We start from the raw sequence: 23,676 nt of genomic DNA on the forward strand, positions 1-23,676 counted from the left end.
AATGTGATATATCATTTATTATCGGTTGGTTAACTTTTCACAGTGGGAATATGCAATTTTGATGTATTTATTATCAAGTTTAACTCATAACGTAAACATAACCTAGTTACTTTGTTCACATTAACCATCGAATTATTTGAAAGTACACTTGTTTTCAATCAACGATATCCACTTATTCACGTTACTTTGTCTTTCCAGAAAGATACAAAAAGGAAGTTCGTTATTAAAGAAGAAAGTTGGAGAAATTGACTTCTTTTTTTTCTAGATCATTAGGTATGGAGACTTCCAAGGCCTCACAAATGAAAGCATATTCTTTTGTTATATAAACTGTGTTGTGTGTCTTGAATTCATCAAGCAATTATCTAGGAATGTTAGAATGCTATATTTGTAACTATGTTCGAATAATTTGAAATGCTTGTCTAGCATTATTACAATAGCCCAGCTTATAATGATTTTGAATTACCATTTACGTCACTTGTAAATTATTCTATAAAATAGGTAAATGCTATGCTTATGACATAATAGCTTCACGCAGTATGCAATTAGCTATAATTAATCAAGATGAATTATTAATGTTCGACAATTGTACATGTGTATTGGATAATACAATTACATAAAATATGCTTATCGTAAGGTCATTAACAAGCTGCTGTATTCTATTATCACTTAATTATGTGCTTAGTAATATGTTCAATTAAGCAAGGATTTATTGATGTCTTAATTTTCAGATTTTCATATTTTTAAATTTATAGATTTGACATTTTGCTAAATTAAAATTTTCAAAGTCACAAGTTTACAAATGTTGAAAATTGAAGTTGTCAAAATGGCAGATATCCAGTATTCAATTTTAGAAAATAAAAATGTGTTTCTACTACTATTTCACATTGTGAACATACTTTTATTTATTATGCGAATTCGAATTATTGCAAAGTAAAGATATTTATGTTTGTATTCTACTGTCTTCTTCTTATCAGTTAAGTACTTCAGTAATCCCAGGTTTAATTAAACAAAGATGTATTGATGTTTTCATTTCTCAATGTGCATATTTTTAAATTTGGATATTTGGTATTTTGATAAATTAGAATTTTCAAAAGTTACTAGTTTACAAATATTGAAAAATGAAGTTGTCAAGATCTCAGATATCCAGTATTCAATTTTAGAAAATAAAAATATATCTCTATTATTATTTCACATTGTAAACATTTTTTTGTTTATCATGCAAATTGGAATTATTACAAAGTAAAGATATTTATGTTTGTTTTAAGATCATTAACAAGCTACTGTGTTTTTGTTATCAGTTAAGTAGCTCAGTAATCCCAGGTTTAATTAAACAAAGATGTACCGATGTTTTCATTTCTTAATGTGCACAATTTTAAATTTGGATATTTGGTATTCTGATAAATTAAAAATTTCAGAAGTTACAAGTTCACAAATATTAAAACCTGAAGTTGTCAAAATGGCAGATATCCAGAATTCAATTTTAGAAAATAAAAATGTGTCTCTACTAGCATTTCACATTGTGAACATTCTTTTACGACTTTGGTCCTTTCTCTACCACTTTTTTTTTATTCCCCGCTAATGACGCGTGTGTCAAGTGAAATCCATCAGTCCATACACTTTAAATCTCTCCAGATTAAAATTTCGCAACTATGTGTAGAACGATAAATCTATTCTACAATAATTCAACAAATTTTTACTACCGAATTAACTAGATACTGTAATCACCGAAACATGGAAAAAACATTCAACGTGGAGTAATCGTAGCGCAATGGTTACTTTTTTTATCGCGATGATTTTCTCTTTTCATAGACTCTTTGGAAATTTTTAATGAATAGCGTCGTTTCTTTTCATGTATGACCAGTTGCAAAAGAACTTGAGTATTTTTATGCAACGAATTCTAACGAGTTAGGTTTCGCAAAAAAGCAAACGTTTTAATATGATTACACGTTGAAATAGGAAATTATTAAGTAGTTGAGCAATTTGTTTGTTTCCAGGTAGGAAAAGTTAGTAATATACTATAGTTGCAGCTGTGTTATATACTTTTTGTAATTTTTTGATTCTCCAGTGTCAATTTCGGGATTTTAGGATCTTTAAATTTTTAGACTATTGAATTTTGGGACCACCATTTCGAGACGGGATGCGTTTGGATTCTTGGATTTAAAAATTTTGTAATTTTTTATATTGTAGCAACCTCTCAGAGGTTAATAAAAATACAGATTTCTTTGTAACAAGTTGCTGCACAAGATATTTTATTAATTCTCACAAATCGTATTAACAAATATAAAAATCATTTATAAAAATAACATAACATTGCAAAGTTGTCGTCAACAAATAAAATGATACTACATTTATAAAATGCAAAAATATCCAGAATTTAGTTAAAGGATTACTAAATAATCCTATATGAAGAATATATAAATATAAATAAAGGCAAAATAGAGATCACACATTCTCGAATAAATTAAATAAAAAAAAAGTTAGTTTCCTGAGAAGACAGTAGTTTATCAGATAACGATCTTCTCACGACGAGAAAACAGTGGGACGTTGGTCAACGACGATGACACGACGATAAATACATCATCTGATAATCCTTGTTGAAAATTCTTGTCAACCATCTTTCTGTATTCCTGCAAATATCACAAATAAAAAATCAGTTTCTTGTAAATTTAACTGTTGTGAGATAGATAAAAGGTAATTCATTATCGTGTCTGACAGGTTATCTTTTGCGTCTGTTCTAAAGGCTATCCAGTAGAAATATTATGTAACTAATTTTTTTTTGGTTATTTAGTGAGCTACAATGTCGTGATCCTGTAAAGTAAATGACACATAATAAATATTATAATTTATGTTAACAAGTAAGTGTTTATAAAAAGTTTATAAATGATATTTAGTTATTTTTAACTTTTCATATTGTTTCTATAAAAGTACATAATATGTCTCGTTCAGTTGAATTCATGCAAATATTTACAAAAAATATGAATAGCAGAAATATGTTTTTATAACACAGTACATCAATAGTCTTACATATCTGATCTTGGGATGACCTTTAAATGTTTTGTGAAGATTATATTAACATTAGTTATCGGAATGGCATATCTTTTTTACGTGGATGCATTCTTTGAAATATTTTGCGTAAGAAAGGTATTGAAGTGCAATGCCAATATTTTAAATTTTTTAAATGAAGTAATTTTTCGATTAAAAATATTTCAGTACTTTTTATAAGACACCAAAGATTTTGAGAAAAAAGAAATACATTGCATTTAAGAATTTTAACAACTTCACAAGATGTTTCAGGGTCATCGCAATGTCAAATCGTCTGTCGCGTAGTAAGTCTTCTTTAATATCGCATAAGTTATGTCTGCAACATTTCTCCGTATCGTTAACGTCTTTCGAAATATTTCAGTGTTCGTAAATAACAAGAAGTTGGTGTATCTACCTGTTATGCTGTGCAATCTGGTTTTATCAGAACGAATAATTAGAATGATTCATGGAATGGTGCGGAGATGTTTAAAATTAGTTATCGACTATGTGAATCATCGTCCAAACAACATCCGTCGTTTAAACCGAGATAAAATTATTTACGAAAGTATTCGAACATTTGTTTGTTGAAACGTTGATAATAAAAATATGCGATTATTTAAAAATATTACACGTGGCAATGCGGAAAATTGGAAAAAATTCGTGGAATGATATATTCCTGCAGACGAAATGAATATTTGTTTTATCTCCCATTTTGCAATTTCAGCTCCCATTTTCGAATATTAAAATAATAACTAAATTAAAATTTTCAAGCATTAGAGTATTGTAAAATATTTGAATTTTCGACTAATAAAACGTTGTATTTGAATTTTCGAGTAATCAAATTTTCAAACGCTAAAATTCATAAATTTCCAAGTATAAAAATTCCTGACCTTCCATTGTAATACTATATCTCTGCACTCAATTGTATTGCAATTTTACAAAAGTTAAAAATCTTCATAAAAATAACCTACGTTCTATACTCTACGGTCTACATTGCATCGCCGACTCTCCGGACAGTCAAAACACACAAATTGGCTTCTAATTATTCACATATTTCATTATCACATGACAAAAATATGACATATCACGAAAATGTTCAAACATTTTCGTGCACTTTTTTACTTATTTTGTTCAATCAAATCACCTCACAAACACCTTCCAAAAATTCGTCTAATCCGCTGTTCCCAATCATCATCATCCTTGATGTCAATTTCAATACATAGTGGAATCAGTGTGTCCAACCATTGGATTATCCGTCACGCCATTGTGGATAAAACTTGACGACATTTTATCCGAGATGGATTTGTTATTAAATTTGAAGGCACTTTGCGGGTACGAAGGCAACGCTTCCAAAATACGAGGAGGATGTTTCTTTACGAAGGAACCTTTGTTCAGCGAGTTGTCATCCGACATCCAACCAGGACGACTAATTCTACCAGTTGGTATATTTTGGGTGGGTTTGTAACTGTCTATGTCACCGATCACCGGTGCACTAGTTTGCAGATTTAAAGCGTTCAATTGAAGATGGCCGCCCCCCATTGGTATACAATCTTCCGAACCACCCGATTTGCTGATGCGGTTACTTGGTCCTGTAAAGTGATTATGGTGTTACGTGACTTTTATGTGTCGTCATGAATGATATAATATTGGAGGAGTTACAGTCGAACAGGTGTCCTGTGATAAGAGGAAGTGATTATTTATTGATTTATTATGTTCATAAAGTACGTTATATTGCGTACATGGGTATGTTAGATTAGATTCCTTTTCGGAATGTGTTTAAATGTTTTATGAAGTGTAGCGTTTATTTTCGCAATATTTTGTAGACTGCTTTTTGGAATGTGTTTACATGTTTTATGAAGTGTAGTTTATTTTCGTAATATTTTGTGGACCCCTTTTTGAAATGTGTTGAAAACTTTTATGAAATGTAGTGTTCACAGCGATGTTTTGTGTCATTTTATTCCATCCAGTGTTAGTTTTAAGTTCGAAAATGAAATATTTAGAATAACAAATTATTAACTCTCAGTAGAGTTTCTAATTTCCGTGCTTGTAGATTCAATTTATCAAATTCCCAAATTTGAAATTGCAAATTTAGATTTTTATAGTTTCAAATCCTCAATTTTTCAATTTTGAAACTTTGAAGATGAAGTTTTTAAAATTTTTGTAATTTAAATTTCAAATTGCGAAATTTTCAAACTTTCAAAGCCTCTAATTAATTTTTAAATTGCCAAACAATTAGATCTGCAATTTTTCAAATTCTTAAATTCTCTAATTTCCAAAATTCTAAATCATGACATTCTCAGATACATAAATTTTCAAATTCTCATATACCCAAATTTGCAAGTTCTTAAATTCCTAAATTTTTGAATTCCCGAATCTTCAAATTCTGGAATTCTCAAATTCTCAAATTCCTAAATTTCTGAATTCTCAAAATCCTAATCCTGAATTCCTAAATTTTAAAATTCCCAAAATCACAAATTTGCAAATTCCCTTATTCGTAAATTTTCCAGTTTTTAAATTTCCAAATTTGCAAGTTCTCTAATTCCTAAATTTTGGAATTCTCAAATCTACAAATTTTAAATATCTACATCCTCAAATCCCTAAAATTCATAAGTTCTGAAATTTCAGAATTCTCAGATCCCCTAATTTCTAAACTAAAAACTCTAAATTTGCTAAATCCCTAAAAATTCCGAATCCTCCAAATCCCTAATTCCCAAATTTCAAAATCTTCAAAAAACCCCAAAATAAACTCAAATTAAACTCCACTAAAAATTTTCCATAAAAATCCCCCGCTACCCTAAATCTTTCAAACCCTTCAAAATACCAACCAAATCTAAACTTACCAAAACTTTTCGCTAGCCTAACATGAGCAAGCAGTTTATCGATTCTGTTCCTCTTGAAATACGTATCAACGATGTCCACTTTTTTGGCATCTTCCTGTTCGCTGCTCTCCTCGTTATCAGCCTCGTTTCCAATCTCGTCCTCGTTATCCTTGCTATTGTTGTTGAGATCAGGTTTGGAAGGCATTATTGAGTACTGTGTATTGTCTTTGGGCATCAGCGACGGCGGCGGAAGCGGTATGTGCGGCGACACATCCGGTAACCTCCAACGGCCCAACTCGTCGCACCATGTGGCAGCTGCCCTAACGGCGGCCACATCGCGCAGTGGACATCCTGGGCGAAGATGTGGAACCATCGAGTCGCATATTTGCGTCGTGAGCAATTCCCTGCGCAGAAGGTCCCGTCGTTCCGCGTCCCAGGAAGCTTGGAGGTCGGCAGCTTCCGCTTCTAGTTGCTTGACACGCTTCGCCATCCGCTTCAACGCGTCTTCCGTTGACCTACGGAGATGAAGAAATGTCGATTATGTTATACAACTGTAGTATTAGCATGTTATTATACGACGGTGTTAGACTAATGGACGACTGGTGTGTTATTTTATCTAGTCTACTATATTATTATGATATTGTAACATGCTATTAGCTGCATTTACTGCAGCGCTGTTTGTGTCACGAAATCTGTAAGGTCATGTACGGTACTCGTTTCGTGACCATTTTGCGAGTTTTATTAAATGGCAAATTCATTTTGATAAAGAGCGTAACACTGGATTTTTATCTGAGGGCTTTGAGTACCCTTGCAGGACCAGGGATAATGAAACTAGTGTATTGCTATTATGCTGTCGTATATTATTATACTTGTACAGGAGAGTTCCATATAACGTGAGTTTCAATAATGCGAATGTTCTGTAACGTGCAAAAAATATTGCGACTACTGTTTTTATATACTTAATGTAATTGTTTGAGCAACGTGGTAAATATAGTAGATCAAATAAGTATCAATAGTATCAATAAATTTATAAATTTCTGGATTTCGAAATTCGTAAATCCACGAGTTTCCAAATTTCCATTTTTTTCAAGTTCCCAAATTCCTAATTCTCCAAACACTCAAATTATTAAATTCCTAAATCATCAAATTTTGAAATTCCCAATTTCTTTAGTTCTCAAATTCTCAAATTTTCAGTTTCTCGAATTTTCAAATTCCGAAATTCCAAAATTCTCATATTCCCATATTTTCGAATTCTCAAATTCCTAAATTTTTAAATTTTTAAATTTCTGACCTCTTACATTTGAAAATTCTCAAATATTGAAATTCTCATATCTCAAATCCCAAATCCTATATCCCATATTCCAAATCCCAAATCCAAAATTTCCAAATTTTCGAATTCCTGAATTCCCAAATTCCCGAATTTCCGAATTCCCAAACTCCCAAGTTCCCAAATTCTCAAACCCCAAATTCCCAAATTCGAAATTCCCAAATCCGAAATTCCCAATTCCCAAATTCCCAAAACCCAAATTTCTAAGTTCCCAAATTCCCAAACCTCAAATCCCCAAATTCCCAAATTTCAAATTCTCAAATTCTCAAATTCTCAAATTCTCAAATTCCCGAATTCCCAAATCCCAAATTTCTAATTCGCAAATTCCTAAATTTTCAAATTCCCATATTCCATATTCCTATATTCTCAAATTCTCAAATTTCCAAACTCCAAAATTCCAAAATTTCTTCAAATTTCCAAATCTTCAAATCTCAGCTCTCTCAAAGCCTCAAATTCCCAAACACCCTAGACTTCGGAATCCCCAATTTCTCGAATTCCACCCTTCCCAATGAGGTCCTCCTTCCCTGGTCTCAATTCCCACAATCAATAGGCCACATTAGATTCAATATTGATCCACATCAACGTTTCGGTTTGAATTCCTCAAATCCTTACCAATAAAATACTTCTCCCCTGATCTCGGCACTCAACCCTTTGTTTTACGATTTATTTGTCAGGTGCATCAGTCGGAATTGAGTAATTACAGTTACAATATTAAAAAAAAATAAAAACAGTTAATAAAACTGTTAATAACATAATAAAATATTATGCCAATTTTGTATTCAGCAACCCTTGACAATGCAAATTATAATTACCCTGCAAATTAAAGCGTATTAAAAATTCGAGTAAGTTTTGTAACAGTTGAAGGGTGAATGATATGCGCGTGGAAGACGATAATGTACGGTAGAGGGTCAATAGATCATATGGACTGTCCATTTTGAAAATTGCTATTTATATATCATTATCAACGTACTAAAACAATTTTTCATAAATGAAATAATGTTATAGCCATAAAATTGAAATTTTCGTACGTGGTCCTAATTCGATGGTGAGGTATTTTTTAATTGTCCAATATGTCAACCTTTAATTTTCTCAAAACTAAAGAATATTACACCACTTTGAAAATAATGCATATTACACCTAATAATTTACATCATAACTCAACGAACCTGAGTTGCCCGTACACTTGGAAGACGCTTCCGTTGCCCTCCTGGGCGCTGGACTCCAAAGCCGAAGCCAGAGCTTCCAGCTTCTTCCGCCTCTTCTCCCTTCTCCTTCTCAGTTCCGTATTCCCTTGTTCCTCTCCGCCAATAGTCAGTTTCTCCAGCCTCTTGAGCACCTCTTGCATGGCCGCCTCCCTCTTCTTCCTGCGTCTCTCCTCCCTCTCCCGATCCTGTTCGTCCATCAAGGGCTGAACAACGGGCTTGGGACTCGCAACCCTGTTTAATCCAGATTCATAGTGAATCTTCAGAGCCTCCAACTCCTCTCGCAACTTCTGAGCGGATAAATTCGAGTGTTCGCACTCTTTCTTCAATCTCTCGACCTCTTCTGCGTATTGCTTTTGTCTAGCTGTTTCATCCTCGTCGTTGTCGTCCTTGCCGGTGATCTCCTTCAGGATCGTTTGGTCCCCGGACTCCAGTAGCTTCTTCAAACGTTGTAACTCTAATTGGTATTGTCTTAGGAGAGCGTCCTTAGGGTCCTCATTGATCACAGGTTTGTTCTTGATGCAGCGAGCTCTGGCAGCGTAACGCAGGGTGCTTAGCGTCTCTTCGGCGTCGATGTCGCTGGGGCTCACGCAAGCAATCATTAACGTTCTCGCGTTGCCGCCCAAACTGTCTCGCAGGAGCCTTGTCAGCTTGCTGTCTCTAGAAATTCATGAGTAAAATGTAGTCGTTAATTCTTATACAATGTTTTTGACGAATTCTGAGGTGTGGTGTGGACTCTCTTTGGATCGGGACACATATGCAAATTTGGGAATTTATAAATACTGGGACTTACATAGTATTGTAAATTTTCAAATTTTTAAACTTTTGAATTTGCAAATTCTAAAATTTGAAAATTTCAAAATGCCCCTTTGAGATTATCCAAATATAAAAATCCCCAAATAATAACGTTCTCATATTCCTTAATTCTTAAATTACTAGATTTTCAAATTTCTGAATCATGTAATCTTTTTATTTTGATATTCCATAATACAAAAATTCCTAGATTTCCACCTTCTCAGGTCCACAAATCCCTAAATCATCATATTTCCTAATTCTTTACATTTTCGACTTTGCAAATTTCGAAATTTTCAAAATGCTAAGTTTTATAAATGTTCAAATTATCAAATTTCACTATACCCAAGTCCAGAGATCCATATATTCCGAAGATACCAAATATAGGAACCTTCACATTTCTACATTTCCAAATTGTTCTACTCCCAATCTTCCTAAATTGTTAAATTCTCAAGTTTCTAGAATCAAGGGATTCTCTAATTCCTTGGATTCCCATATCTCCAGATTTCCTAAATTCAAAAATCCTCAAATCCTAATGTCCCCAAATGTCTGCACCTTCAAATTTCTAGATTTCCAGTTTTTTAGCGCTCTAGATCGTCAAATTCCTCAATTTTATTGTACCTACATCTCGAATTCCAACATTTTCAAATTCATAATTTCCAAATTTCTAGATCCTTAAATTACTAGACTTCTAAATTTGTAGATTCCCATGTCCCTATGTAGATCCATAAACTACATCTCCAAATTCGAATGCCTTTAAACTCCTACTCTCTAATATCTCTGTCAATTTTCAATATTCCCATATTCCCAGCTCCCTAAATTATAAAGTCTTCAAATCTTAAAGTACCCAAGATCCTATGTTTTCAAAAACCCCTCAGAACCAGTAAGTACGAAGTATCCTCATTCTTGATTCCCATATTTCCGTTTATAATATAAATAGTCCTATTGTTCAAAAGATTAGCCACCGATTTACCGTCTCACAATAAAAATATCCCCAACATACGTTATCTCCTACATCGGTTTCCTGCATGAGGGTCAAAGGAACCCCGTATACTCAATGAAGATACCTGTACGGCACATGTCTGCCCTGCCCTGCCGCCAGCGCGCTGATGACATTCCCCAGAGCCGATAGACTCAAATTAATACTAGCTGCCTCCTTCAATCGGTCACCTGTGGCCCCCGTCCTCGCCTGTCTCTCGGACCCAGCCAGGTCCACCAGGTGCAGTCTTCCCCTCTTCACAGTATTTTCCGTTTTACTATCATCGTTGATGGCCAATGTCTCCAGGGACAGTGTCAGCACCGCGTGGCTCCTGGAGCTCGCAGCGTTCATCTTGGTAGCCGCCGCGGCTCTCCTTTTATCGCCCTGCTCCACCAGACGTGCGCACTCCGCGGCGTCCTTAACGGTGACCTCTTTCAAACCGCCCGCCACGTAAGTGCCCCGGTTGGGATCCTCCTTCAGCGTCAGGAGGTCGCTGATGCCGTCTTGAAGGAGGTCTCTCAGACGCTCGTTGTAGATCTCAAGGTAGCTCAGCAGCGCCAGGTACCTCATCTCCGAGCTGGCTGTCGACGTAGCCTCGAAGATGTGGTCTAAGGTTCGCTCGATGAACCCGCGCATCGTATGCGATTTCCCGCAGCCCGTTTGCCCGTAGGCGAACACTGTCCCGTTGTAGCCGTCCAGCACTGCTTCCACGATCACAGAACCGACGTTCTCGTAGACTGTTTCCGTGCTTGCGTCCGGACCGAACGTTGCGTCGAACTGGTACACCTTCCCGCCACCGGTCAAGCCAGAGGGACTCTCCAGGGTGCAGCATTTCGATGGTGAGTCGATCGTTATCACGTTCTGGAGAGGTAAATAAAGATGAGTGGAATTTGAAGATGAAGATTTAACCCTTTCGCTTCGAGCGCCGCTTACAAGCGGCGCGCACAATATGACCTGTGGGTACGAGCGCCACTTATAAGCGGCGTGCATAATATCACTTGTGGGTACGCGCTTCTGTTCAGTTACAGTACTTCGGACTAGACAGCCGAAGCGAAAGGGTTAAGGGTAGGTTGATTCAACGGTTAGGTTAGGTTAGATTAGGTTAGGTAGAGGGACGGTTGGGGTAGTATAGGCTTGGTTAATGCACGCTTTTATATGCGAGGTTAATGCATGGGACTCTTTTTGAAAACGTGAGGGGTGGGGGGAAGGTTGATATATTGAGGCATGGGAACTTTTGTGACAAGGTTTGCAGTTTTGGGACTTTGGGGTATTGGAATTTTGAAAGTTTTGGGAGATTCAGTTTTGAAAATTTAAGAGTTTCAAAGTTTGGAGTTTTGAGACTTTCGAATTTTGTAGATTTTCAGTTCGAAAAGGAATCTTGAAATTTTAAAAAGTGATAATTGTGTGGTGTTCTAAGTTTGTAATTTTTTAATTTTTAAAGTATGTTTGTAGAATTTTGAAGTTTGGAATTTTATGGTTTTTTTAAGTTTGAAATTTTTCAATTTTTAAAGTATGTTTGTAGAATTTAGAAGTTTGGAATTTTGTAGTTTTTTAAGTTTGAAATTTTTGAATATTGAAAGTATGTTTGTAGAATTTAGAAGTTTGGAATTTTATGGTTTTTTAAGTTTGAAATTTTTTAATTTTGAAAATATGTTTGCAGAATTTAGAAGTTCGGAATTTTGCAGTTTTTTAAGTTTGGAATTCTGGAATTTTTAAAGTATGTTTTTTCATATGGGAAATTTGACATGTTATGGTTTTTAAGTTTGAAATTTTGGAAATTTGAAAATATGTTTGTAGAATTTAGAAGTTTGGAATTTTACAGTTTTTTAAGTTTGAAGTTTTGAAATTTTGAAAGTATATCTTTGCATATGAGAAGTTTGGAATATTGTTTTTTTAAGTTTTAAATTAAAAAATTTTTTAAGTACGATTTTGGATTTCATAAATTTGTAATTTTGTCATTTTATAAATTTGAAATTTTGTGTTGAAACTCAGGAATTTTAAAACTTTTCAAATTTAGAAAGAAATTCAAATACATCTCATTAATATTATCTCAAAACTAGTTTAATTTAAATTGTTATTTCCGAAATGATCGCAATATCAATAATTGATTTGCATTCCGTGAAATGCTGTGTAATATTGCAATGAGAACGTGTTCATCATTCGTAGCATCGGTTTGCTGATCACTTTATACTTCTTATCGATTCGACTTCGCGGAAACAGTAGACTTCCGGTAATTTGAAACTTTATTGCCTTTTAACTCGTGGCGAAGTGCACATTTCATATAACCTGCATATAACGTAATTTTACGTGTGTTTATTAACCATTCTTTTACTGAATTCCTTAAAAATTCTCTTAATTTGTGTGAATTTTTTGAAATACTTAACCTTTGATCCTACGAGTTTTTCGGCAGTTGTGTCAGTAAGAGCTACCTAACACTGCAGTGTTAAGGGAAATAAAGAACGTTGAAATGTTAAGTATTTTTCGAATTTAGCGATCTTCAATTAAGGTGAAGTGGGGTAAGTACAGACTGGTTTTTGTAAAGTTGATATTTAAACGTAAGTCTTTTCAATCTGCTATGTAAATACTTAACGCTGTCGATATCGAACGCTTTGCACAATTACTACGATTTAATTAACATTAACTAGGACCATAATATTCCTTATACATTTTGATTTTGATAGGAAATTGTTTAAAATGTCAACTACTCTGCACTTTCCCCGAAAATGGAGTAAGAGCGTAACTTGAAGTTAAATACTTTGAAACTTTATTTCATGTGCAATGGGGCAAGAGCAGAATTATTAACAAATCTGCTATAAAATGCTTTTTACTGCATTATGCAAGTACTCTGTACTGCAAGCAAGTACTCGTAGCTGAAATATAAAAGGGGACATCGTGAAACAAAACAAGGAAACAAACATACTAAATGGAGAAATTTCGCTCATACTGTAATAAAAATAGCTTGTATATACACTGCCCCGTTTACGAACTTACCCCACTTCACCTTAGTATCGAATTCAAAACTCGATGTTTACGCAAGAATGATTTAAGTTTGACACATTTGAATTGTACGGTGCGTCACGAGTTGTTATAAATCAAGGAGCTAATTTGGGTGCAAGTAAACACGCTATATCACAATTTTCATTAACAGTCATCACCAAAGACATTAATTACATGGAAAATAATTAGGAATTTCAAAGTCTCGACAGGACCTTACGGAAGCGACATTTTTGTAATAATAATATTAAATTATTTGATAATACTTGAAATTTTAATGGTAATTTGAAAGATACAAAAAGCTCAATTTTGTCAAATAATTCTGTGCATGATATATAAAAATATAAAGTGGAGAAAAAATAATCAATATCTATTTTTTAGATTGTCTTATATTTTGAAAGTAGATCACTGCTATCGCTATTTTTTATGGTATTATATTTAGTCTACTTCTTCAAATATTAAAATTCTCAAGGTTTCAAATTCTCAAGTTTCCAAATTTTCAAATTTTTACATTTCCAAATTCTTAAATTCCTAAATTTGCAAATTTCCAAATTCTCAAATTTTTAAATTCTTAAATTTTCAAATTCTTACATTTCCAAATTCTTAAATTCCTAAATTTGCAAATTTCCAAATTCTCAAATTCTCAAATTCACAAATTTTTAAATTCTTAAATTTTCAAATTCTCACATTTCCAAATTGTCAAGTTATCAAATTTTCAAGTTCTTATATTTCCAAATTCTCAAATTTTCAAATTTCTGGAAACGAATGTTCTTCGACACAGTTGCTTTTCAAGTCTCCTTTTTCAAGCTTACTATAATGTAAAACAAATAATTATTTTATATATGCAAACACATGGACGATTTTCAATTTAGACATCCATCTTGGCCTCACATCATCTTATACAGTTCCTGACCATTGAATTAGCGCTTTTTTAGCATTTTACAGACTTTCCACAAAATTAAAAGGCATCTTCAAATTGTAATGATATAATTTATTAGCTAGTAACATGATACATTACTACCGTACATTGTTTGGAAACACACAATACTTAATTTCAATATTCAAATAAAACTAATAAGAAGTATTAATTTGAAGTCTTCAGCATTTAACAAATCTAAAAGAACGTTACTATTTAAAAATGATACAACATTAACCCCTGCCATTTATTTATGAGATGCGTCAGTCAAGACTAACCATTCAGGACTATAACATTAAAACGAACAAAGAAAATTAAAATGTTCTAAGTATTCTATATTCAGGGATCCTTGACAATGCAAATTATAGTTGGATCTAAACTTCAAGTTAAAGAGTATTCAAAATATGAGTAACATTAATCACATTTGAGTTGTGAGTGCGTCGCGAGTGAGACTCGTCAAAGCACGGGAAGGGGTTAATTATTGTAACTTTAACAAAAATACTTCACTTGCTCAAGTTATTCTGAAGGGAGTCTAAAATTGTTGAATCTCGGTGTGTTGCACAATAATATTTTGATGGTACCCGGCCATCGAATTAGGACCACTATAAATTTTCAGCATTTTTCACGTTTTCCGTAAAATTGAAAGGTCTATTCAAATTGTAATGATATAATTTATTAGCTACTAACATGATACACTGCTACTGTTCATAACATTATTAACGCATGTTAAAATCTTGTATTTCCGCCCTTTGCTTTTGATTATATGCTTTATATCTTCATTATTTTCCCAAATATCTTTAATTCTTTTCAACTAAGATAATGTGGTTGGAGAGTTGTAAACTAGTCTTTAGAGTAGGTAGACATTTTCTATGGCATTCAAATTTCACTTCATGTGCTATCGATACTCGAACCTAACGTAAATGCTTGCGCATCTCATAATCGCTCATCACCCACACAATTTATTATCACGATAGTAACAAATTGCTATGTGTATATCATTATCAACGTATTCTGTAATAATTTTGCATGACCTAAGACAATTTTCCATATATGACATAATGTTATAGCCATAAAAGTGAAATTTTCGTACGTGGTCCTAATTCGATGGCCAAGAGCTGTACTTGTCTCTAGCAAGCTTCTATAAACAAATAAGCTTGTGCCATTTAACAATTAAAGAACAAGCTTCATAGAAGTGATCTTCAAATTTCCAACGGATCTCAAACCTTTCAAATTAATAAATTATCATAAGATTAATCAATTTTATTCAGTCAAAAAAACGTTAATACTACATTTGATATCTGATCATTAAGCTTCAGACTTAACAAACAGAAGCCACCGTAACATGTTTGACTTTTTAGAGAAAAAAATACCGTGTTCTCATAACCAGATTTTTCCTTCAATGTTGCTTCATGAACTACCATACAACGTGTACCATGAGTCGTCATCAAATTTACTATTCCATAATATATTCAGCAGGCAACGAGAAACGTAAGCACGCTAACTGAACGGTGCATACACGGTGCATAGATAGCGGTATCGAACCACATCGTTTTACCTCTATGTGTATACAGTCTCATTAAAAAATTATTAAACATTTCTGGAAATTTGGAATTTTGGGTATTTTGGATTTTAGAATCTGAAGATTGGTATTTTTAGACGTTTGAACTGGGAAACTTTGGATTTTTGGGGATTTTGAGATTTTAAGACTTTTTGGATTTGGGGACTTTTAAATTTTAAGATTTTAGAATTTATTAATTTTGGGATTTTGAAATTCTGAGATTTTTTGGTCGTTAAAAATTTTAGACATTTTAGGATGTTGGAATTTTGAGATTTTTAAATTTTTTGAATTTTTGAATTTTATGATTTAAAAATTATGGGATATTGAAGTTTTAGAATTTTTGAATTTTTTCAGAACTTGAAAATTTTAGAATATTGGGAATACTAAATTTTAGGAATGAAAAATTTTAGTGCCATGAGATTTTGCAATTTTGGGAATTTGGCTATTTTCAAATTTTTTAAAATTTAGAAACCTTGTAATTTTAAGATCTACAAATTTTGAAATTGCAGAATATTGCAACACTGGTTTATACCAATTCCAGAATTGGAATTTCTAATTTTTTCAATTTAATCACCTCGATACCCTTCATGGTCCCAAAACCTCAAACTCCTACAATCCCGAGTCTCTCAAAAATTCTAAAATTTCAAAATCTCAGTCCCAAAATTTAAAAATCTCAAAATCCGAAGACCCCAAGACTCGAATAATCAAAAATCCATATGAAAATTCATATTTTATTAGTACACATAGTGTACTGTGTACCGTCGCAGTAACATAAATCCATAGTTAAAATAAATGTATTCCGAAAACTTACAGACGGTGTAAATTACACATAGTGTAAATCGAAACACCGTGTTCTACAACTTTTAAACGTGACTGTGTATCTACGTACGTTCACATGCTTATCGATGAAACGGAATATATGCCAAATCGATGAAGGTACATACAGCACTATATCGTTTTTCTTCTTTTTTTCACCGTTCATACATGACGACACAGCTAGTGACACAGTCCCACGCAGTCACACTTACACACACGTAAGTACACGTACGTTCGTTACAAGTGTGACTTTACGTGATTCACAATCGTTTTACAATCGCATGATTCACGAACAAATACGCGTGCAAAAAAGCAGCGAAACACAGTTGATATAGAAACGATGGAATTATTGCGGTGTTCCTTGGGATTTATTTTGCATTCTTATCGAGGGAGAAATTGTGCGTTGGGGTAAATGAAAGGGGAAACGTCCAGGGGTGGGTTGGACTGTAAGGCATATTTTTCCGCTGATTTATTACAGATTTCATAATTAAATTAATGTATACGTGAATATTCAACATGGTCATTTATAATATTCGATAATAATCTGGGTGTTGTAAAATATTGTAAGCGATTCTTTGTTTAGAAATAAAAAGGGTGCAACTGATTTTTGTATGAGATAAAATATTCTGTAAATAAAATTTGTTGTATAAAATTATAAGAAGATTTGTAACTTTACAGGACATTAAACACTGTATGTGTAACATGTCTATCTTTTCTTCTTTAGAATACTTCATTATGAAGTGATAATTTACCGTGTCGTCGTATTCATCGTATAGAGCCGTAACAGAGACAAAATTTCACTGTTACTGTGTAACAAAAAAAAACCAAAAACTCACAATTCGTTTGGTGACACGTGACCTCTCAAAGCATGTAGAAAAACATTTGCTGTTCAGTTAGGGCAATTCATAATATTGACGAGAAAGTTAAGATTTCCTAACAAGTTAGAATTAAAATATCTTCTAAACTAATGATTTTTTTCACATAAATAGATTAGTACTCTTTTGCAAAGAATATGAAGGAGTATCAGCTGATGCAATAAAAAATATATGATTCCATTTAAAAACGCATTAATAACCATCATATGTCTTTTACAGGTCCACCTGCAAAAAAATATACCACCAGCATATACCACCCTCAAAACCATTCAACTTCATCTAAAACATTGTTTGCTATGAGTAATAATAATGACGCAAATCTAGATGGCAGAATGTAGCGAGCCACCGTGTATAATTATTTCTGACGTTATTTATAACATTAAATTCTAGATGGTTATTTAGAACATTTGATAATAATCTGAATAAAGTAAAATATTGTAAAACACTGTAGGAAATTATTTATTTAGAAATAAAAGGGGTGCAAATGATTTTTGTATAAGACAGAATATTCTATAAATAAAATTTGTTGTATAAAAATATAAGAAGATTTGTAACTTTACAGGACATTAAGTTTGAAGTTTTGTTATGAAATATATTGTATAATTATTTTTTACGTTATTCATAACATTACAAGAGATTGAATTTTGAGTGATATTGGAAGATGTATTATAGAATTAATTATTTCTGATATTATTTATAATGTTGCAGAATATTGAGTTTGAAAATTTATTACAAAATGTATTATGTAATTAATTAAACCTTATGGCATTTAAAATGTCGCAAAAAATTGAGTTTAAAATTTTATTATAAAATATAAATATAAATACAATAAATTATTACTTATGTCATTCAAAATAATGCAAAAAATTGAGTTTGAAATTTTATTATAAAATAAGTTATATAATTAATAGTTTGTTAAGTTAGTTGTTACAAATGCAACAAAATAATTCAAATTTAAGAATGTCGAATGAAACCTTGTGAATACTTGGAAATGTGAGTAAACTAGTGTAATAGGAGTCAGCCCATCATATCTAATGCCTACATGTAAAATTATATACATCAAATTGAAGACAGACAGTTCCAATCTGATAAAAAATTCAACCTCACACGCTATCTCGAGTAACATTGACAGTTATTCAAACCGTCAAGGGCGTTCTAAATCTGTACCAGCAATAAAATATATAAAACGTATAATTTTGTTCTAAAAACAAATATACGTACCTGCATTTATAGAAAATTGTGACAAAAGTATGAAATGAAAGGTAGGATTATTCGAAATTATTTATTTTTCCAGTTCACACAATATTCTGAATGTGGAAATTTGGGAATTAGAAATTTGGTATATTTAAAAATTTAAGAATTTAGGAGGTTCGAAATTTGAGAATTTGGAAATTAAAGGTTTGGATATTGGGAAATTAGTGTAACTAAAAACTTGGAAATTTAAGGAAGAAGTCAGGATTTGAGAAATCGGGGATTTGGGAAATTGGAATTTGGGAAATTGGGATTTGGGAAATTGGGATTTGGGAAATTGGGATTTGGGAAATTGGGATCTGGGAAATTGGGATCTGGGAAATTGGGATTTGGAAAATTGGGATGTGGGAAATTGGGATTTACGAAATTGGGATTTGAGAAGATGGGATTTGGGAAATTGGGAATTGGAAAATTGGGATTTGGAAAATTGGGATTTGGAAAATTGGGATGTGGGAAATTGGGATTTGGAAAATTGGGATTTAGAAAATTGGGATTTGGGAAATAGGGATTTGGGAAGTTGGGATTTGGAAAATTGGGATTTAGGAGATTGGGAATTGGAAAATTGGGATTTGGAAAAATAGGATTTAGGAAATTGGGATTTGAGAAGTTGGGATTTGGAAAATTGGGATTTGGGAATATTGGGATTTGGGAAATTGAAAATACTAGATATTGGGGATTTGAGAAATTGGGATTTAAGAAATCGGAACATTGGAATTTGGGAAATTAAAAATGCTGGATATTGGGGATTTGGAAATTTCGTAATTTAGCAATTTGGCATTTCCTTGGTTCGGGAATTTGAAAATTCATAAACTTCAAAATTCTCAAATCTCCAAGTTTCTAAATTATCAGATACTTAAGTCTCCAAATTTTTAAACTTTCAAATTCTCAAATCTTCAAATTTCTAAAGTCTCAAATTCTCAAATTCCCAATTTCTAAATTTCCAATTTCTTAATTCCCAAATTCTCAAATCTTTAAATTTCTAACTTCCCAAACCCTGAAATCTTAAAATTTCTACTCTTTCAATTTCTCAAATTTTCTAATCCCCAATTCACTTCAACAGTACAAATCCTTTTCAACTCCTCAAACCTAATCATACATCCTATCTCTATATACATACATATTTATCCAATATCAATATTATTAATAATTACTAATATTATTCATTGATATCATTTATTAATAGCATTATATATTACAATATATATTAGTAATATATAGTATTATAAGTTATTAGCAACATAATTTACTACAATGTCACTAATATATTCTCCTCCAAATAGTACATCTCAAAAGTACCACTCAATCTCTGTACTTTTATACAACTGCCCCACATTGTCCGCGTCACTCTCTCCGCTTCTATGAATCATAATTCTATTACGCATTTTTGTGCCAACATCACAATTCAAACATCTAAATATCTGTACACGAAGAATCATCTTGCAGGAAAATTGCAACGTCGATGCATGCCAGTGGAATGTTTTGATATGGTCGCTAGGCTACAACGCGCTCGATATGACGAGTTTTCCGTGCATTCAGGTGGATAAACAAAAGAAGAAACAAGCGGAAGTGCTGTGTGCTCGCGTGCAAGATCATGCGAGTGGCTCTCGTTCATTGTCCTTCGCCATTGCTGACGTACCCTGCATCCCTGTTGCAATTCCCGAGCGTTCATCGGCCGACATCTCACGGCCACTTTCACGGACTCCGACATCTGGAAATGAAAGAAAACCAGTTTTAAACTTTCTTCGATTCGCGTTACTTATAGCGCACCATGACAGTAGGTACAAGACGCGACATTCTGACAAAGAAACTATTTTTAGGGAGATGAATAATACCAGGTTAAATGGTCTACGAGATTCGCGTATTCTGAAAAATGTACATAGTATGCAAGTACTTTCTGCAAACAATGCTTTATCTGCACATTCATCTGTAATTTGTAACTTGTTTATAAGAAATACTTTATTTATTTGTAATTTGTAATTAAGTCCTTTCTAACACATTTATCAGTAATTTATTTATAATAAGTATTTTGTTATTTTATTGCAATAAATATATTCATCATTTCTTTATAAGCTATTTGTAATAATGGTTTCTGCAATATTTTTCAAATATGTTTTGTAGGGCAATCATTTTAGTATATGCCCTTATTGACTCTTCAATTTAGTAAAATTGATGTATATACTTCAAAACTCAATGTTAGTAATATGCAGAAAATTTACATAGATTTCTAATTATTAGAGGGTGACAAATTTATTTAATTTAAATTTCTAGTTAGTCTATAGAAGCAATAGGCTTTACAGAACATCTGAGGTACCATTCGCTTTCTTGTTATACCTACTTTTTATCATGGGTGGATGAGGAGGGGGCAGGGAGAGACACTTGCAAGCATCATTCAAAATTAAAAAGAGATCTGCAACAAAGTTGCTTTTGGGATTTTAGAAATTTCATAATTTGGGAATTTAGGAATTTGGAATCTTGCAAATGGTCACTATTAGAATTTTTCATTGAAAATAGTATTTAGTAAAAGTTGGAGAGTGTAAAAATGTGCAAATATAGAAATTTGGTCTTGTAAGAGTTTAAGAATATAGAGATTATGGAATGCAAAAGTTTTGGGATATAGACATTTGGACCGTAAAGGTTTGGGGATATGGAGATTCAGATAAAAATTGAGAAATATAGAAATCTGGGAATATAGAAATTTGGGAATATAAGGATTTGATAATATAAGAAGTGAGGAATATTGAGATCTGTGAATATAGAAATTTGAAAATATAGATATGTAAAAATTAAAAATATGGATATTAGAAATATAGAAATTTAGAATTACAGAAATTTGGAAATACATATACACATTTTGGGGATATAATAATTAAAGATACAGAAATGTTCAAATTTATAGTTAGATAGAAATTTGAAAATATAGAAATCGAGAAATATAAAGATCTGCAAATAAAGAAATTTGGAAATATAAACATTTGGAATTATAAAGATTTAGAATTATTGAAATTTGGAGAATACAAAAATTCAGAAATATAGAAACTAGAGCAAAGATTAAAATATTTATTATAAACTTGACACAGTAATTCTAATTACTGTTTGTTTTTCATAACTTAGTAATGTTATTTTTATTTCATTATTAAGATGCACGTTCTTTGTAAATTACAAACCTATGTAATTAGATGTTCTTGTTGAATTACGTAATTCCGAATAACATAACTGGACATACGATTTTCTTAACTGTAGTTACTACAGAGAAACGTGTACGTGGTCAGACACGCCACAATTTAGGGTGATTCAACAAATAAGTGGGTTCAAGGGCAACCTACACATTCCACTGACACACGAACGGAATACTGAACGAGCGAAAAAAAGTAATGTGCTCCGGCAAAACACGATGTCTATTTAAAGGCGTCAAATGTCGAAAACTGGACAAATTGTTCATGGAAAAAACTAAACGAATAAATCAATCGATTTTACGATAAAAAACAAGAATAGACTTCTCAAGGATAAATTAATTTACTGCCATGACAAGTCTGCGATTTTTGCATCAGAATACCTTATATTCTTACTTTTCATTTCTTTTGAATTATAATAATGATTTTTTTCTTAAATTATATATTAAATGTATCAAATATATTTATATATTAAATTATAAATAATTAATATTACAATAATAGTTATACTTGTAATTTAACTGTGACTTGTACATAATGACATTGTTTATTGAATTTAAAATAAATGTGTACTTTCAGGTATCAGTAAAGTAAAGGTTAAAAATATATAAATAACTTCTATTGTCTAGGTACATATTCATAAATGTGCATTCATAAATGTCAGAAGCCATAACTGATGTACAAAGAATAACAAATGGCCTGTAATTCTAATATATTTCATGTCTCAACATGTAGTATGTACAAGCTTTTCTGCAGATAATTTATATTTAAATAACAAGTGTTTACATTATAGATTCAAGTAAAACATATTCATACCATATACCAAATATTGTGAATGCCCACGCATGCTCGAATGGACATTGGGCAAATGTGGGTCAAGTGTAAGAGGTTAAATGGGAGTGTGATATATCATTGTGTACAGATGTCGCTGACATGACAGTGATGAAAAAAGTATACATAGTAGGTGTGGGAGTAACAATTTGTATGGTGATATGTCACTGACGATGAATGTTAAGGACAAAGTGGCTAGGTAAAAGTTAAATGCACGTAACATTCATTTCGCGTACTTAACGACGCGTTCATGCTTGATATGTAGATGAATTCTGATCACGAAGGGTAGATAAGAAGACGGCCCCCTAACCGAGTAATTCTGCAATTTGACCTAATAGAAAGAACGCTTAGGCTACCTGTAATCTTGTTTACAGTCGCAGGTGTAACATAACTTTGGTTCTTTATATGGTAAGTAAATTTTTCAAATTTTCAAATGTGAGTATTCAAAAATATTCAATTTTTTTAAATCGAAAAATAATTTTTAAACTGAATAATACACTCTCAAATTTTAGAACTTGCAAAGATTCAAATTCTACAATTCAGAAATTAAGAATTATAAAAATAGTATTTCGCAATACGTGAGATTTTTCTGAATTATTACTACATCTAATATATAATCATTAAATTATTACATCTATAATATACACAAAACAAATATTTCTTGCTCAAATTCAATTTGTTTCGTGTGATAAAAATTACACAGTTATTTCAGTTAATTTTTTCATTCGCGCGGTATTAAATTTTGGCGCCAAAAATCGAACTGGTGCTCGATAACAAATGGCGTGCGTCAGGCGAATTTGAAAGAAAAACTCGTTCCTCGCTTCTTTAACTGATAAAATACATCAAAGCACGCGATTCAAACAAAATTTGCTAAAATATTGAGAAAGCTTAAATACACTAGCTTTTTAAATCACAAATTGAAAGGTTGAAGAAAAATTTTAATATAAGATATACAGATGCAATCGAATCTTTTAGTACTACTTACTGCGATGAAATATCCAGTTTCTTTTTTGGCATGCGAGTTATTCTTAAACGACAAAGATTAATTGTCCTCATGTACTGTGCGAGAATAATTTGATACGTAGAGTGCACCGTATGACAAGCACACCTGAACTGACACGCAAG

The 23,676-nt window shown here is 32.3% G+C and overlaps 2 protein-coding genes across 14 annotated transcripts in view; one reads left to right on the forward strand and one right to left on the reverse strand.

Moving 5' to 3' along the window:
• Positions 1-6,847, forward strand: part of CtBP (C-terminal binding protein) — a 70,021-nt gene extending 63,174 nt beyond the window's left edge. For 3 of the 8 annotated variants that reach the window (XR_013040543.1, XR_013040546.1, XR_013040548.1), the window contains one exon: positions 3,404-6,847. The gene's annotated coding sequence lies outside the window, so the exon portion shown is untranslated. Of the gene's footprint in view, positions 1-198; positions 2,856-3,403 lie in introns of all 8 variants that reach the window. The other 5 variants (XR_013040542.1, XR_013040545.1, XR_013040544.1 and 2 more) reach the window with 3 other exon arrangements.
• Positions 2,517-23,676, reverse strand: LOC100879353 (osmotic avoidance abnormal protein 3). Of its 6 annotated transcripts, none has more exons than XM_012292789.2 (6): positions 22,537-22,781; positions 20,187-20,258; positions 10,229-11,001; positions 8,334-9,029; positions 5,862-6,355; positions 2,517-2,627 (listed from the first exon to the last, which is right to left on the reverse strand). In XM_012292789.2, exons 1-6 carry the CDS (start codon positions 22,579-22,581, stop codon positions 2,608-2,610), a joined length of 2,100 nt encoding a protein of 699 aa, XP_012148179.2. In that variant the 5' UTR covers positions 22,582-22,781; the 3' UTR covers positions 2,517-2,607. The 6 variants fall into 6 exon arrangements, with proteins under 6 accessions (XP_012148179.2, XP_076396061.1, XP_076396063.1 ...); XM_076539946.1 differs by lacking the exons at positions 2,517-2,627; positions 22,537-22,781 and adding exons at positions 4,234-4,610; positions 23,537-23,676; XM_076539948.1 differs by lacking the exons at positions 2,517-2,627; positions 22,537-22,781 and adding exons at positions 4,234-4,610; positions 22,788-23,499.

Source organism: Megachile rotundata, chromosome 15 (genome assembly GCF_050947335.1).
Source record: "Megachile rotundata isolate GNS110a chromosome 15, iyMegRotu1, whole genome shotgun sequence".
In the NCBI taxonomy this organism is placed as follows: Eukaryota; Metazoa; Arthropoda; class Insecta; order Hymenoptera; family Megachilidae; genus Megachile; species Megachile rotundata.

Bases quoted from the DNA above. Each gene is read 5' to 3' on its own strand.
- LOC100879353 (XM_076539944.1), bottom strand. From the start codon at position 22,581: ATGTCCATTCGAGCATGCGTGGGCATTCACAATATTTGGTATATG. The intron at 9,030-10,228 runs GTATCTTCATTG...ATGAATTTCTAG, and splicing joins GGCAGACATGTGCCGTACAG to AGACAGCAAGCTGACAAGGC. The intron at 4,611-5,861 runs GTAAGTTTAGAT...ATCACTTTACAG, and splicing joins TAGGCTAGCGAAAAGTTTTG to GACCAAGTAACCGCATCAGC.